General features: G+C 41.8%; 1 protein-coding gene across 1 annotated transcript in view; it reads right to left on the bottom strand.

Annotated features, from left to right (window-relative positions):
- Positions 1–13,639, bottom strand: part of ENPP1 (ectonucleotide pyrophosphatase/phosphodiesterase 1) — a 47,636-nt gene that overhangs the window by 13,218 nt on the left and 20,779 nt on the right. Inside the window, exons 6-13 of the mRNA XM_035108976.2 lie at positions 12,027–12,124; positions 9,171–9,250; positions 7,758–7,877; positions 6,382–6,491; positions 5,616–5,681; positions 3,752–3,824; positions 2,587–2,695; positions 757–888 (exon numbers count right to left, since the gene is read on the bottom strand). Of these exons, the coding sequence (XP_034964867.1) occupies positions 757–888; positions 2,587–2,695; positions 3,752–3,824; positions 5,616–5,681; positions 6,382–6,491; positions 7,758–7,877; positions 9,171–9,250; positions 12,027–12,124 (788 nt within the window). The remainder of the gene's footprint in view (positions 1–756; positions 889–2,586; positions 2,696–3,751; positions 3,825–5,615; positions 5,682–6,381; positions 6,492–7,757; positions 7,878–9,170; positions 9,251–12,026; positions 12,125–13,639) is intronic.

The following is a 13,639-nucleotide window of genomic DNA, read 5'->3' as shown; positions in this document are numbered from 1 at the left end:
TAAAAATGCATCATGGAATTGTAGATTTCGAAAGGGCCACAAGTGCCATCTACTCCAACTCCCTGCAATGCAGGAATCTTTTGCTCAATGTGGGGCTCGAACCCCTGACCTTGAGATTAAGAGTCATGTGCTCTACCAAAGTATGATTACATGTGGCATCTTACTGTATTGTATTATATTGATAGGATACTGGGGCTGTGCCTCAAGATAGTCAGTGGCTGCATTTGCATATAACCCTGGCCATCAGCTCCATGAAGATGCCTGCAAAAACTAGAGTTCTTTTCTACCTCCCCACATCCAACCAGCTTAAGTATTCCAAAACACTTAAGTTATGCTTTTCAAGTGATTAAATCACTGCAGAGTTGTCATAGAGAAGAGCTGCAGTGCAATGGTGCATTGTTCTATCATTTTTGCTGCAATCTTTACCTCATTGACCTGAGAATAAGCCCCACTGAATTCAATAGGACTTCCTTCTGTGTATATATGTTTAGGATTGCACTCTAGATGTTTTTCAGTTGTTTCAGATGCAGCTAATGAACACAATAATTCATTTATTTGTTCAGTTTCCATTTTAACCTGCTCTTTGGTCAAACAAAGGTCAACCATTCCCAGGACTGAAGCGGGAGAGAAGCTTGACATGGTTATTTTGTTATCGACCTCTTGTAGTACAGGCTCGTTCCAGTATTTAATTTGCTGTACTTTTAAAGTTGCAACACACACAAATAAGTAGTATAAATTAGTCTAGTAGTTACATACAAGAGTAATACTCATCTGGAACTTTTTGGGGTCTCAAGCGAGCCGCAGGTCCAGGTACTACAAACAAGTCTTGAACATTATCCAAGTATGTATTTAGGTATGCTGATTTGCTGCAGCTTGCTGCCTCCATTCCTTCAAAGAAAGAAAGAAAGAAAGAAAGAAAGAAAGAAAGAAAGAAAGAAAGAAAGAAAGAAAGAAAGAAAGAAAGAAAGAAAGAGAAAGAAAGACTCTTTTTAAGAATAGCTCACTGAGACAACATAGAATCATAGAATCATAGAGTTGGAGGAGACCACAAGGGCCATCCAGTCCAACCCCCTTCCAAGCAGGAAACACCATCAAAGCATTCTTGACATATGCCTGTCAAGCCTCTGCTTAAAGACCTCCAAAGAAGGAGACTCCACCACACTCCTTGGTAGCAAATTCCACTGCTGAACAGCTCTTACTGTCAGGAAGTTCTTCCTAATGTTTAGGTGGAATCTTCTTTCTTGTAGTTTGAATCCATTGCTCCGTGTCCGCTTCTCTGGAGCAGCAGAAAACAACCTTTCACCCTCCTCTATATGACATCCTTTTATATATTTGAACATGGCTATCATATCACCCCTTAACCTTCTCTTCTCCAGGCTAAACATACCCAGCTCCCTAAGCTGTTCCTCATAAGGCATCGTTTCCAGGCCTTTGACCATTTTCGTTGCCCTCTTCTGGACACGTTCCAGCTTGTCAGTATCCTTCTTCAACTGTGGTCCCCAGAACTGGACACAGTACTCCAGGTAAGGTCTGACCAGAGCAGAATACAGTGGTACTATTACTTCCCTTGATCTAGATGCTATACTCCTATTGATACAGCCCAGAATTGCATTGGCTTTTTTAGCTGCTGCATCACACTGTTGACTTGTGTCAAGTTTGTGGTCTACCAAGACTCCTAGATCCTTTTCACATGTACTGCTCTCAAGCCAGGTGTCTCCCATCCTGTATTTGTGCCATAGCTCACCAAGCAAAATTACTAGAAAGACATGAACAACAAATGAATGGAACAATCCCGTACAAGTTGACTCAGAAGCAAGCCTCATTAAGTTCAATGGAACTTACCCCCAGATAAGTGTGTACAGTACAGGATTGCAACCTTAGTAGTATAAATAGTCTTTGACATTTCAATAACAGAGCAATCCAAACTACAGGAAATGGTGTAACTTCTGCCAGGTCGCTAGGTCTAATGAAAGAGCTGAAGGAGGTTTGGGATCAGCATCACTCTGCTATTTCTCCTTCCTGCTCCAGCCACTTCCCTGGATCATACCCCTTTTTTGGCAGTGTGGGGGTTGGCGGGTTATGCTCACTTAATTTATGCTGCTCATCTGAGCCAGGGTGGAGAATTTACAGTGGCACAGACACAACTCAGTTGGGACAACCCATGAGCTGCTGGATCTAATCTCCCCACCCCAGAAGATTGTTTCGATTGTACCATAAATGTTGTAAATTGTTGCCTATGGTTTTTTTTTCTCCACCTCAATCCTAAACACGGAAGTAAGTCATTGTGACTTAAACTGGATTTACTTCCATTTACTTTGGACCCTTCTGAGATACTGATATGAGATATTACAAATAATGAAGAGTATGAACCAAATCAAGTTAGAGAAAATATTTATTCATTCACACATAAAATTTATAGGCAGCACTGTAACCATAGTTCTCTGGGTAGCTCAACACAAAATTATAGTAAAATGAAATATAACCAATAAAACACCAGAATATTGAAAAGTATCCTTATTATTTGTTTGTTTGTTTGTTTATAAAAGAAGTGTTCAAACAAGACCTGCATAATTTAAATAAGCTTACCATGATCAGAAAGCAGAATAATGTTAATGCAATTGTGGAGGTTCATCTGCTTAAGTCCATCCATCAGTAGCCCAACCATGCTGTCTACTCTCTGTAATGCAAGAATGACCTGCAGAAAATAATCAAAAAAAGGAGAGGCAAAACCAATGATAATTTAACATGTAAATAAACGTTAACGGCTATTCATATTTTCAATATTTCAACAAGTTACTCACGTAGAAAAAACTTTTCTCTCTAGGCCTGCAGCCTGCTCCCAGATCAGCACCAAGAACTGTGCTGTCTTTTGTAATCAAGGAAGGTGTTCACACTATCTATGGTTCTCAACTTTGTGCATAGCTAACTAGTGCTGGGTGGCTGTCAAGACAGCACTGTAACTGAACTTTGAAATCATATATATGACATACAGTGGTACCTCTAGTTACGGACTTAATTCGTTCCGGAGGTCCGTTCTTAACTTAAAACTGTCCTTAACTAGAGGCATGCTTTCGCTAATCGGGCCTCTTGCTGCCACTGCGCCGCCGGCCCACGATTTCCATTCTCATCCTGGGGCAAAGTTCTCAACTCGAGGTAACTCTTCCAGGTTAGTGGAGTTTGTAACCTGAAGCATTTGTAACCTGAGGCGTTTGTAACTCGGGGTACCTGTGTGTGTGTGTGTGCATGCGTGCACACACACACACACACATAAACAGAGACAAATGGAAATCTAGACTGGTATTTTGAAAAAAGCATCACATATATAGTTAGAAGAAAGATGTGTCTTATTTTTTATATTTCACGACTTAAATTAAGAGGTTGCCAGTTACATGTAATACACCATGGCCCGGTTAATGCATAATGCTAAGCCAAACCATGGTTTATAGCACAATCCTAACCATGTCTTCTCAGAAGTAAGTTTTGTTGTATTCAATGGGGCTTACTCCCAGGTAAGAGGGGTGCACATTGCAGGCTTAGTCTGGGATAGTACAGCAGCAGCAGAACCAGGGAAATTCACACTATGCCATGGTTTAGCTGAGCATTGGGTGTGAACTGGAAAGTGCTGTTTTTAAAATGCTGCTTATGTACATGTAAGCTTCCAACAAATCTCTCTTTAAAAAAATATCACTTCCCTGAGCAATTACAGAACTTAATGTTAAAACCAAAAGTAAAAGAATATGAAGTTACTTACTTCACTGCTAACTGGTCCATATCTGTGGCCTGAGGAATCTGGTTCTTCTAAATACAGAGTGTAAAGGTGTGGTCTATATCAAACAGCACCAACATTTTAATATTTTACATATAAATTCAGAGAGAAGCGTGGAAATATTTAGATTCAATATTATTTATGAGAAATAAGTGTGCACCAAGAACAAGAAAGGGTCTCGCGACACCTTGCAGAGTAGCTGAATATCCTAGCTTACATATATTAGAGAACAGGTGTGCCAGTAAGAGAGCAGACTGAGCTATGAATCAAGAAGTCTCCAGTTTGAATCTTGCCTCTGCCATAAACTCATTAGGTAGCCTTAGGCAAGCCATTCTACCTCATCCTTAGTCATGCCTCCCCAGATGATAGATATGGAGAAAAACAAGGACTGAGGGTGCACTCGTAATCCTGCTAGTGTCTGGCAGGTTTCAATGGAGCAGTGGGGGGCCCACCATATTCACATCCCTGCCAAGCACGGAAGGTGAAAGAGGGAACAGAAATTGCTCCAGCAGTTGGGAGATGGTACATTGATCAGCCCTGGGTTGGGGGCAATCCCATCACACAATGGCAACAGGGCTGGCTTGGAATTAAAACAAGTCCCCAGCTGGCTCAGCCCTCCCCTAGAGTTCTCTGCTGGTTGCCACTGCCAGGAAACTCACTAGAAGCACTTCCTGCTGCTCTTGCATTTGGCAGGCAGAAAGGGGAACTCTGCACACAGGTGGCACACAGGGCTGAGCAGACGGACAGCTCCATGTAATCCAATCCCAGCCCAGTGCAAATGGGGGTTAGATTACTCTGCCACTTAAGCGGGTTAAGACTGTAACTAGATAATGCATGAAAAGTACTTGGAAAACCTTCAAAATGCATGAGAACATATGATTAATAATAATGTGACATATAGGCATGAAAGCTTTCTTCGCCATGAAAGCCTGTGCTGCAATAAATATGTAGGGCTTATGGTGCCACAGGACCTTTCACTGCTTTTTCTGCAACAGCTTAAAATAACTATGGCTCTGGAAACTGTTTGTTGTTCACTGAAGCGAAAACAACAAAACCTGTGGTTCAATGCAGCCCAACCCCATAAGCATTGAGTGGGCTGGACTCCCAGGCAGATGTGCATACGCCGGCAGCCTAAGACCACAGTCCATGCAAAGTCAAGCACCCATGAATCCTGCTGATTTCAGAGGGAAAGTGAAATGTGTACTCAAGTATTTGCCACTGAAAATTAAAGGGGATTGAGTGCTGATCATGCTCTAACAAATGTACTTTGCTACAAGACCCTGTTTTTTTCACATGTACCTTCTTCAGATGCTGCATCAGTACAGTCTTACTATAGAAGCTCATGACACAACTAACGTGTTACACAGTATATTGTAATCACAGCTACACATCTGGAGTTAGCAACTGAATACATATCTTACAGGGAGATGGAAGCAGGCATAACTTGGTGGTCTTGGTAAAATGCACAGCAGTATGCAGCGATGTGTCTCCCCAAGATCCCACAAGCAGAATTCTGCCCAAGGGATGCTTCTGCTGGTAGATGGAGTGGATTTCATCATTTCTCCTTCTGCTGTGCTTCCCCTTGGCCTTGGAAATCCACTCCAGAGGACCAGGGGAACCCTCCAAAACAGTGAGGGAGGTGACAAGAAGGATGGTGGAGAAAAAAAGGGAAGCAGCAAAAAAATTCTTCCTTCCCACTTCTGCCAGCAGGAGTCTCCGTAGGGTTAAAGATTGTTCTGTTTGTGGAAGAGCCCAGTCTGAATCCAAGGCAAATAGGATTCAAGTTAATCATTGTCCTGGTTTTCTAACAGTCCTAAGCACAAGTATAGCTTTGAAATGTCATGCTTACCTTTTCTCTTCTGGTAACTGTAGCCATTTAAGAAAAGTCATTACTCTTTCTCCATGTGGGACTGACCTAAATAATAAAACAAAACAAAAAGACTTCAGCCCCAAAACATGCTGACCAGGTATTACCCATTAAATTTGTACAGGTGGATTCTGTTGTCCTCAGACCCTTTTTATGTTTGTGTATCTGCCCTGCAGTACTTGCTTTATTTCTTTGTTTTTGCTTTGTATTAATTGATTTGGTCTGGGATTCATTGGTGGGGATGATGAATCATAGAATCGTAGAGTTGGAAGAGACCACAAGGGCCATCCAGTCCAACCCCCTGCCGAGCAGGAAACACCATCAAAGCATTCTTGACATATGCCTGTCAAGCCTCTGCTTAAAGACCTCCAAAGAAGGAGACTCCACCACACTCCTTGGTAGCAAATTCCACTGCCGAACAGCTCTTACTGTCAGGAAGTTCTTTCTAATGTTTAGGTGGAAGAGAGGAGGTGAAGATGGGTGAGTTGCAGTTCTAAAGAAAAAGATGAGGAGAGGCCAAGTGAAAGGCCATCTCTGTGGAAGAGAGACATGGATGAGACATAAATCAAGGACGGATTGGATGAGCCTTTGTTAGAGCAAAAGAAAAACAAATGACCATTTGATGGATTCAGGAATATTGTGTTCTTCCTATTGTGATATTGGTAGAAGAAACAAGACATGCTGTTTCAAAACTTTTTTAAAATTCTGGGTTTTTTTGTATTTGCTGTTTGTCAACTTAGAGACTCACCCGTTGTATACTTTGTAGATGTCTGGAAAACTTCCATTAACAGTGACATCTGAACCAGGCCAGAAGAACGTGGCAGATTTTAGACCTTGATACATAGCTGTCAGCCAGATCTGTACGAAAAGATAGACAAATGCTATTCATTAAGTCTTTCTAATGAGGAATTTCGGGAACTTTATTGGAGAGATACGTTACACCAGGTCAGGTCAGTGACGCATGTGGCTCAGTGTTGTCTACTTTTACTCGCAGTGAGTTCAGATGTTCAAAGGTCTCCTGCTCCCTCAAAGCCCTTGGCACTGTTTCTCCCTTGCTGTCCTGTATGCTTGAAACTGCTCCTGGAATGCCTGTGCAATGCTACCTCTCTTACTTCCTCAAACTCATTCCCCAAGACCAACCTTTTCCGTGAAGCTCACCTCTCTCTTCTCTAATGGAGCCTATGGCCATCCACACATTTCCAGCTTAAAACACAGCTAAGTTGTTCTTTCTCTCAAATCAGATCAGTTGATGTGTGGGTGTTGGGGAACCATATCAAAAAAGGCTGTTATAATAAACAACAGGATAGAGATGGGGTGGTAGTCAACTAAGTTTGACTCAGAGTAGACACACTGAAATTAATGGACCTAATGGATTGCAGCTAACATCCTTTCTACACCACTTGCCAAAGCAGCAGTGGGAATGCACTGACCGCAGAATAAACAGGACTGTGCCCACAGCCTCTAACTAAGCTTCAGCATGTGAAACTGAAACAGCTACACCAATGAGTAATCAATAAGCTTCTAGTCTTTACCTTCAAACCCTCCATGGCCTTGGTCTCCTGTACCTTTACTGTTCTACCCTGACATATCCTTTCCTGTGACGGTCACTTATCCAGTTCCATCACCTGTTCCCTGAAATGATTCTGCCCTTACTGCTTTGCTGTCTGCCTGGAACTGCTTTGCAATGCACCTCTATGCAAACACCTTCATTAATTTCCCTCAAACCCACCTTCAACCACAGTCCCAAAGATTAATTGTAATTAATACAAAGCATGTGTAATTCACTAACTGGATAGTCTTTCCTGTTCAATCCTGTCTTCAGTTCCCTCCCTCGTTCCTCTTTTGTCTGTTTCCCTTGCCCTGAATTTCAGACTGTAAGCTCCTTGGGGGCAGGGACCTGTCCTCTTGTGCTCTGAAAAATGCCATGCACACTGATGGCACTATATAAATATAGCAGTAGTATAAATACATATTCAGAATAGGTTCCTTTAAAAAACAAAAGGTACTTAAATTTTCATTTCTTTCATGAGTTGTTAGCATATATTATATAATATATTAGCATATATCTTTTGGCAGGAAGGACGGGATATAAAATAAGTAAAATATAATATAATTAGTACTTACTGGCTGTCCTTGGTACCACCGTGGATCAAACTTCTCTGCATTTCTAAGAGTGAAGGTAGCATTTCTCTTTGGGTCGTACATTTTATTATCCACTAGACCATGGGATTCTGGGTATAAGCCCTGAAAAATAAGATTGATTGATTGCATAGGTATCAACATTGCTTCTGCTTCCAACCATCTGGGGACAAGGTACTATATTTGAGCAATAACACTTGCAGGTCCAACCAACTTGACTCCCCCAAGCCGAGGTGAGATATTGCTTATCTTTACCAATGTCTCCCTATAATGTACAGCCCCACCAGAGTTTGGGGTGCTTGTGGGGCATACTCTCCATTCACATGGGACAACAGATTAGTAGGACACACCTCTTAACAAGCGTGGGGATATAAACGAAGAGGCAGTATTAATCTGAAAGGCAAGAGAGAGAGACAGAACAAGAAAGAGGGTAAAGAAAGGCTGGGATGGGAATGGTATCTCAATTAGCATCATGGACTCAAGGGGTGGGGAGAGGATATGAAAAAGGATAGATTGCTTTCATATTTTTAAGTCACTGAGTTTGTGGCAAACAAAAGGTTAAAATATACTTTTAAAAACCTAGCCAGAAGATATCACATTACACACATGTATAATGTTAGACGGTTACTCTTTACAAAACATAAGTGTTCTGCTTCACCAGATTTTGTCTAAGAGCTCCTCCAGCAAATCTCTTTATTGAGCATTCCTCCCGATTTGCTTGCAAGAAGCTTAGGTGGTGTTCGCTATGTCCAGTCCCTATTGAGCATTTGAGCTGTTTTGTTTATGGGCAGTTATATGGAAATGAACATTCCTCCTGCATTCCTCCTAAAAGATGATAACAAGGCTTAATTTGCTTTTTTTTTAGGACACTGATCTAATGTTTTACTTTTAAAATGGCATCAACTGAGGAATCTGGATTTGAGGGGACCAGTCACCAAGCACTTCCGGAGACTGTGAGAATGGCTAATTATTAGCAAAAGGATAACGTGATTCATTAGCTACCCCTTTTAATCTCTGTCAGCTATCATGCACAAAGCAACATGAAAGCTCTGCCTTAGGCAAGCAACTAATTCCTTCCTCCTCCGCTCCTGCCCACCTCTCTGAACTGGTACTGCCTCTTTGGTGTTAGCATGTAGGCATTTCACAGGTACACATTTGCATTATGCATTTTCTGCAATTATCCTTCTGTTTCCCTCAATAATCCTTACACTATTAACAAGCAATGGAACTTGAGTGCCAAAATTCTCTTAAAACATGCTGACTGCAACATTGTACAAATTTGCATAACCAGAGCTCTCTTACTAATGATGTGAACTGAAAATGAAATAGAATGATATCCACTTTCTTCCTCCATAGGATGGGGTGTGGGTGGGTATAGGAACCCCAAGATGCTCTTACCGTGACAATGCTGTAATGATTGGGAAATGTTTTTGATGGATACACTGGTCTCATGCCACGAGCGTATGTTCCACATTTTCCTTTTGTAGGAAGCAAAATCAAATTAGAATTGTCTAATGCCACGTTGACAGATAATACATTTTTTCATACAAATACTTTACAAAGTGCTATAAGAATATGACAAAATTAACATTTGTCAATTGCACTGAAGGTCATTTCCCCAGCTGCATTGACAGATTGGTAGCTGGATGGAACACAACTGCCTTGCAGTGACAGCGAGTGGCAACTGTATTCACATAAACTGTCTGGGGGAGCCATGGGGAGATCCTCCTAGACAACCGCTACCATATAGCAATTTGTTGCCATATAGCAAATCGCTACCACATAGCAATATGCGTGCATCAACTGACCCTCATAAACATGAAGAGAGTAAACATAATATAGGAACTTTTGAGGCTAACAGTTTTCCACTTTAAATTCCTGCCTCTTGTGGTTTTCAGTTTAAGACCACCCTACATTGCTGGATCAAGAAACTAAATCTTTAGAAATCTACAGAGACAGCTGAAAAGACACCCATGGATTTCTCTGGTCTTTGGTTTCTAGTGCTAACTTTAAAAGAAAACAAATATTCTCCAGAACTTAAACTACCATAAACACATTCTAAAGAATGTCCTTCTCATCTCATTCATGACCACTCTGAAATGGGTAATGATGGTCAAGCGAAAGGTACCTTGATAGGAGTCCTTCTGGGCTTTTATTAGGCCCCATGACCTTATTCCTTCACTCCTCATCCTCTTTTCACACTATGGGCTTTTCAGGTTAAGGAGCAGTAGTGGATGGGAGAGCAGGGTGATGGCACTTGCCTGACCATCCAGCAGAGGAATCAATGCCACCAGCTCCTGCTGGCGTGTTTGCACTGTGCTGGCCTCGCCACAGCCTTGCACCTCCCATTCTCCCTTCAGGTAAGCACTGCTGCCCTACCACCCACCACTATTAAGCAGGATGAGGAAGCATTAGGTAAGACCTGAAGGAAGTGCAGCTGGCCCTCCTAGGCAAATCCACAATGTCATTCCTTATATTCAAATAAACAAGATTTTCAGAAACTAGAGATGCAAACATTTTGCTTCTTTAACTCAACTCACGGAAAATATTTGGTAATCATCTCAAAATTAAGTATCCAACATCCCCTGTGTCTCAGAATGATAGGAGGCTACAGGCTCAAAGGTTCAGAACAGGGTGGCTAACAAGGTGTTATTGGACTCCCAACTCCCATCAGCCTTAGGCAGCATAGTCCATGGTTAGGGATGACAGGAGTCTGGAGGGCACCACACTGACTACTTTTGCTTTAGAATAATGCTATGCCATGTCACCTTCCAATCGAACTTAGCCTGTGTTTATGTGACAGCTGTAGCTAATAAACATAGCAAAAGAAAGTTGTTCTAGAAACTGGTTTGTGTGCATGTGTTTGTACCTGTTCCCTGCTCTGATTAGCAAGCTAACTCAACATAAATGCTTACATTACTGTAAAATCAGAAATACTGTGCTGTTGTCAAAACACCTCCACTAAGCACTTGTCTCTCACTTTCTTGACAACTTTTTAGATATCTAAACATTTAAACAAAGAACTGCCACGGAATTACTAAGTTGCTAAGTTACAGGCTAATTCTGCCCCCTGAAGTTTTATATAGTCAATCAATGCTCCATTGTTTTCTTAGTATGCTGCATACCACAGGGTAGACTTTGCTCTTGCAGTGCTACACACCAGTATGCCTAATGGATTTGATCTAGAGATATGCAAGCACAAGTATACTGGTGCGATGGAGCTTTCCCGCACAATGGGGCTTTCCATCTCCCCACTGCAACTCTCTATAATATACACACACACCCGCCAAACAAAAACACCCACTGGTCCTGATGAGATAGGACACAGGCACTAAAGCAAGGTGGACAGATAGAGGGAAACAGGAAGAGAAGTCAACAGGAACAATTTAGGTGAGCAGAACTTCCTTCTGTTTACATTCAGGACTTTGTGGGCTAAAATCATAGGCTTTAGCTATAACAGCTTTAGAAAAGGCTTGTTTGGTTCACTTCAATCCGGCAGAAGCTCCCGCTGGAGGTCAGGGGTGGCAGTGGTTTCCACCAATTCGTCTTCCCCTCTAGCTACCTCCTTTGTATTCTGGAGATTCCTAGCCCACAGCTGTCAAGTTTTCCCTTTTCTCATGAGGAAGCCTATTCAGCATAAGGGAATTTCCCTTTAAAAAAGGGAGGAACTTGACAGCTATGTTCCTAGCCACCCTTCTGGAGCAGATTTACAGGAGGTACAGGGGGCTAGAGGGAAAAGCAGGGGTTGTCTTCTCTCACCCACCCACCCCGAACTCCCCCAGCTTGAAATTCAAATAAATAAACCATGTGTTGGGCCTTTGTTGTGTGAGTTGCTGCTTTCTTTCTTTAAAAAAAAATCAAGTCAACTGAAATTCTTGCCGACTATATTCTATTTTTAACATTCTTCTGCCCTCATCCCCAATACTAACTCCTCAAGAGTCTTGTCTCGCCAAATTTTTCCATGTTTTGGACTGTGGTCACTTTCAAAATGATCACTGTCCAGCCACAGTAACAGTTGTCTAATCACGCCTGCCCTTCATAGAATCCAAGCTTGGCTTCATCAAAGCCCCTCTTGTCTTTTGACTCATCAGCCGCTATAAAACTGCCACCCTCATTTGGGTCAAAATGAGTTTACGGGAAGTGTGAGGAGCTCATGAGAGCAGACAACAGGTTCAAGGGGAAAGTACTGTTTAGATTTATTATTACATTCTTAATAGATCAACATGCTGTGGCCCAGACAGAGAAGCTACTCACGTAATTTGTTAATAACAGGAAGAAGTCTACCCCATGTGTGCAAATACTCAGCTCTGAATCCATCCAAGGAAAACAACAACAGTGGAGGTTTTGAAAATCTGAGCAATTAGAAATGAGACAGTTAAAGGCAAGAATTTATTAGTTGTTCACTCTTTTTTCCAAGTACTCTTTATGCCCTTTGGGTGCTCTTCCCCATGTGCTCATAGAGAGCGGGACCACACCCAATGACCCTACACATGTCATCATGTCCCTGCTGTTCACAGATTGATGGGAAAGTCTGAAGAGGGGAGCCAACTCTGTATGCTTATGCTTCCCTGTGACCCAGGATCCTTTGAAAGGCCAGCAGAGACGCAAAGCTGAGGGCAGGAGCCAGCAGCCCCCAATCACCTGCCCCACAATTTGTTTGAAACCTGAATAGGGTTAACAGGCACCAATCTCACCAATTCTAATTTTTAAAAGCCACACATTTAGATAAATTCAAGCTCTACGTCCAAACCCTTTTTCATTGTGTGAAAAGACTGGGCATCTAGAGCAGGCATCCCCAAACATCGGCCCTCCAGATGTTTTGGACTACAATTCCCATCATCCCTGACCACTGGTCCTGTTAGCTAGGGATCATGGGAGTTGTAGGCCAAAACATCTGGAGGGCCGCAGTTTGGGGATGCCTGATCTAGGGCATGGGTAGGCAAACTAAGGCCCGGGGCCGGATGCGGCACAATCGCCTTCTCAATCCGGTCCGGGAATCAGCGTGTTTTTACATGAGTAGAATGTGTCCATTTATTTAAAATGTATTTCTGGGTTATTTGTGGGGCCTGCCTGGTGTTTTTACATGAGTAGAATGTGCACTTTTATTTAAAACGCATCTCTGGGTTATTTGTGGGGCATAGAAATTCATTTTTGTTTTGTTTTTCAAAATATAGTCCAGCCTCCCACAAGGTCTGAGGGACAGTGGACCGGCCACTTGCTGAAAAGGTTTGCTGACCCCTGGTCTAGACAAAAGTGCACTGAACACGTAGCAAGAAGCATAATGATATATGCTGCATAAGGGGCTACAAAAATGTTGCCCTGAGCCTAGCCAAAGGCAACTCTAGTGCAATAAATACTCTGGAAAGTTCATTTATCACCTTGATAACTACAACGAGTCCTTTCAATTTATTTGAAAAGTTATAAAGTTTTTAACTTTATAAAGTTAGTTTCCATATTTTAGAAAGAATGGTACCCACAAGGCACAGAAGTCAAATAAATATAGAACAATAACATATTGTTAATTATAATTTAATAAATATATCCAAATATCATATAGTGCACTGGAAATGATACGTAAAAGCATATAATTGAAACTAGGGTTATTATTAGAAGTAATAAATATTGCAAGTACTAACTAGTAAAATAAATACATTCATACAGAAATCAGTCCCTATAAAACCTCAATATTACAATACAATCACATTGTTGGAGTGACAGCGAGGAGTGGTGATGGGAAATGGCATTCCTAATGGGTTGTCATTAAAGAGAATGTCAATCACTTGATGTTTATATAAGAGATGCTGTAATGAGCTCAGACTGGAGCCTGAAATATTTAGGAAGAATGTCTAGAAAACCTGCGGAACTGG

Source organism: Zootoca vivipara, chromosome 3 (genome assembly GCF_963506605.1).
Source record: "Zootoca vivipara chromosome 3, rZooViv1.1, whole genome shotgun sequence".
Lineage (NCBI taxonomy): Eukaryota > Metazoa > Chordata > Lepidosauria > Squamata > Lacertidae > Zootoca > Zootoca vivipara.
Note: the sequence above shows the minus strand (reverse complement) of the source record. Positions and strands in the feature narration are given on the sequence as shown.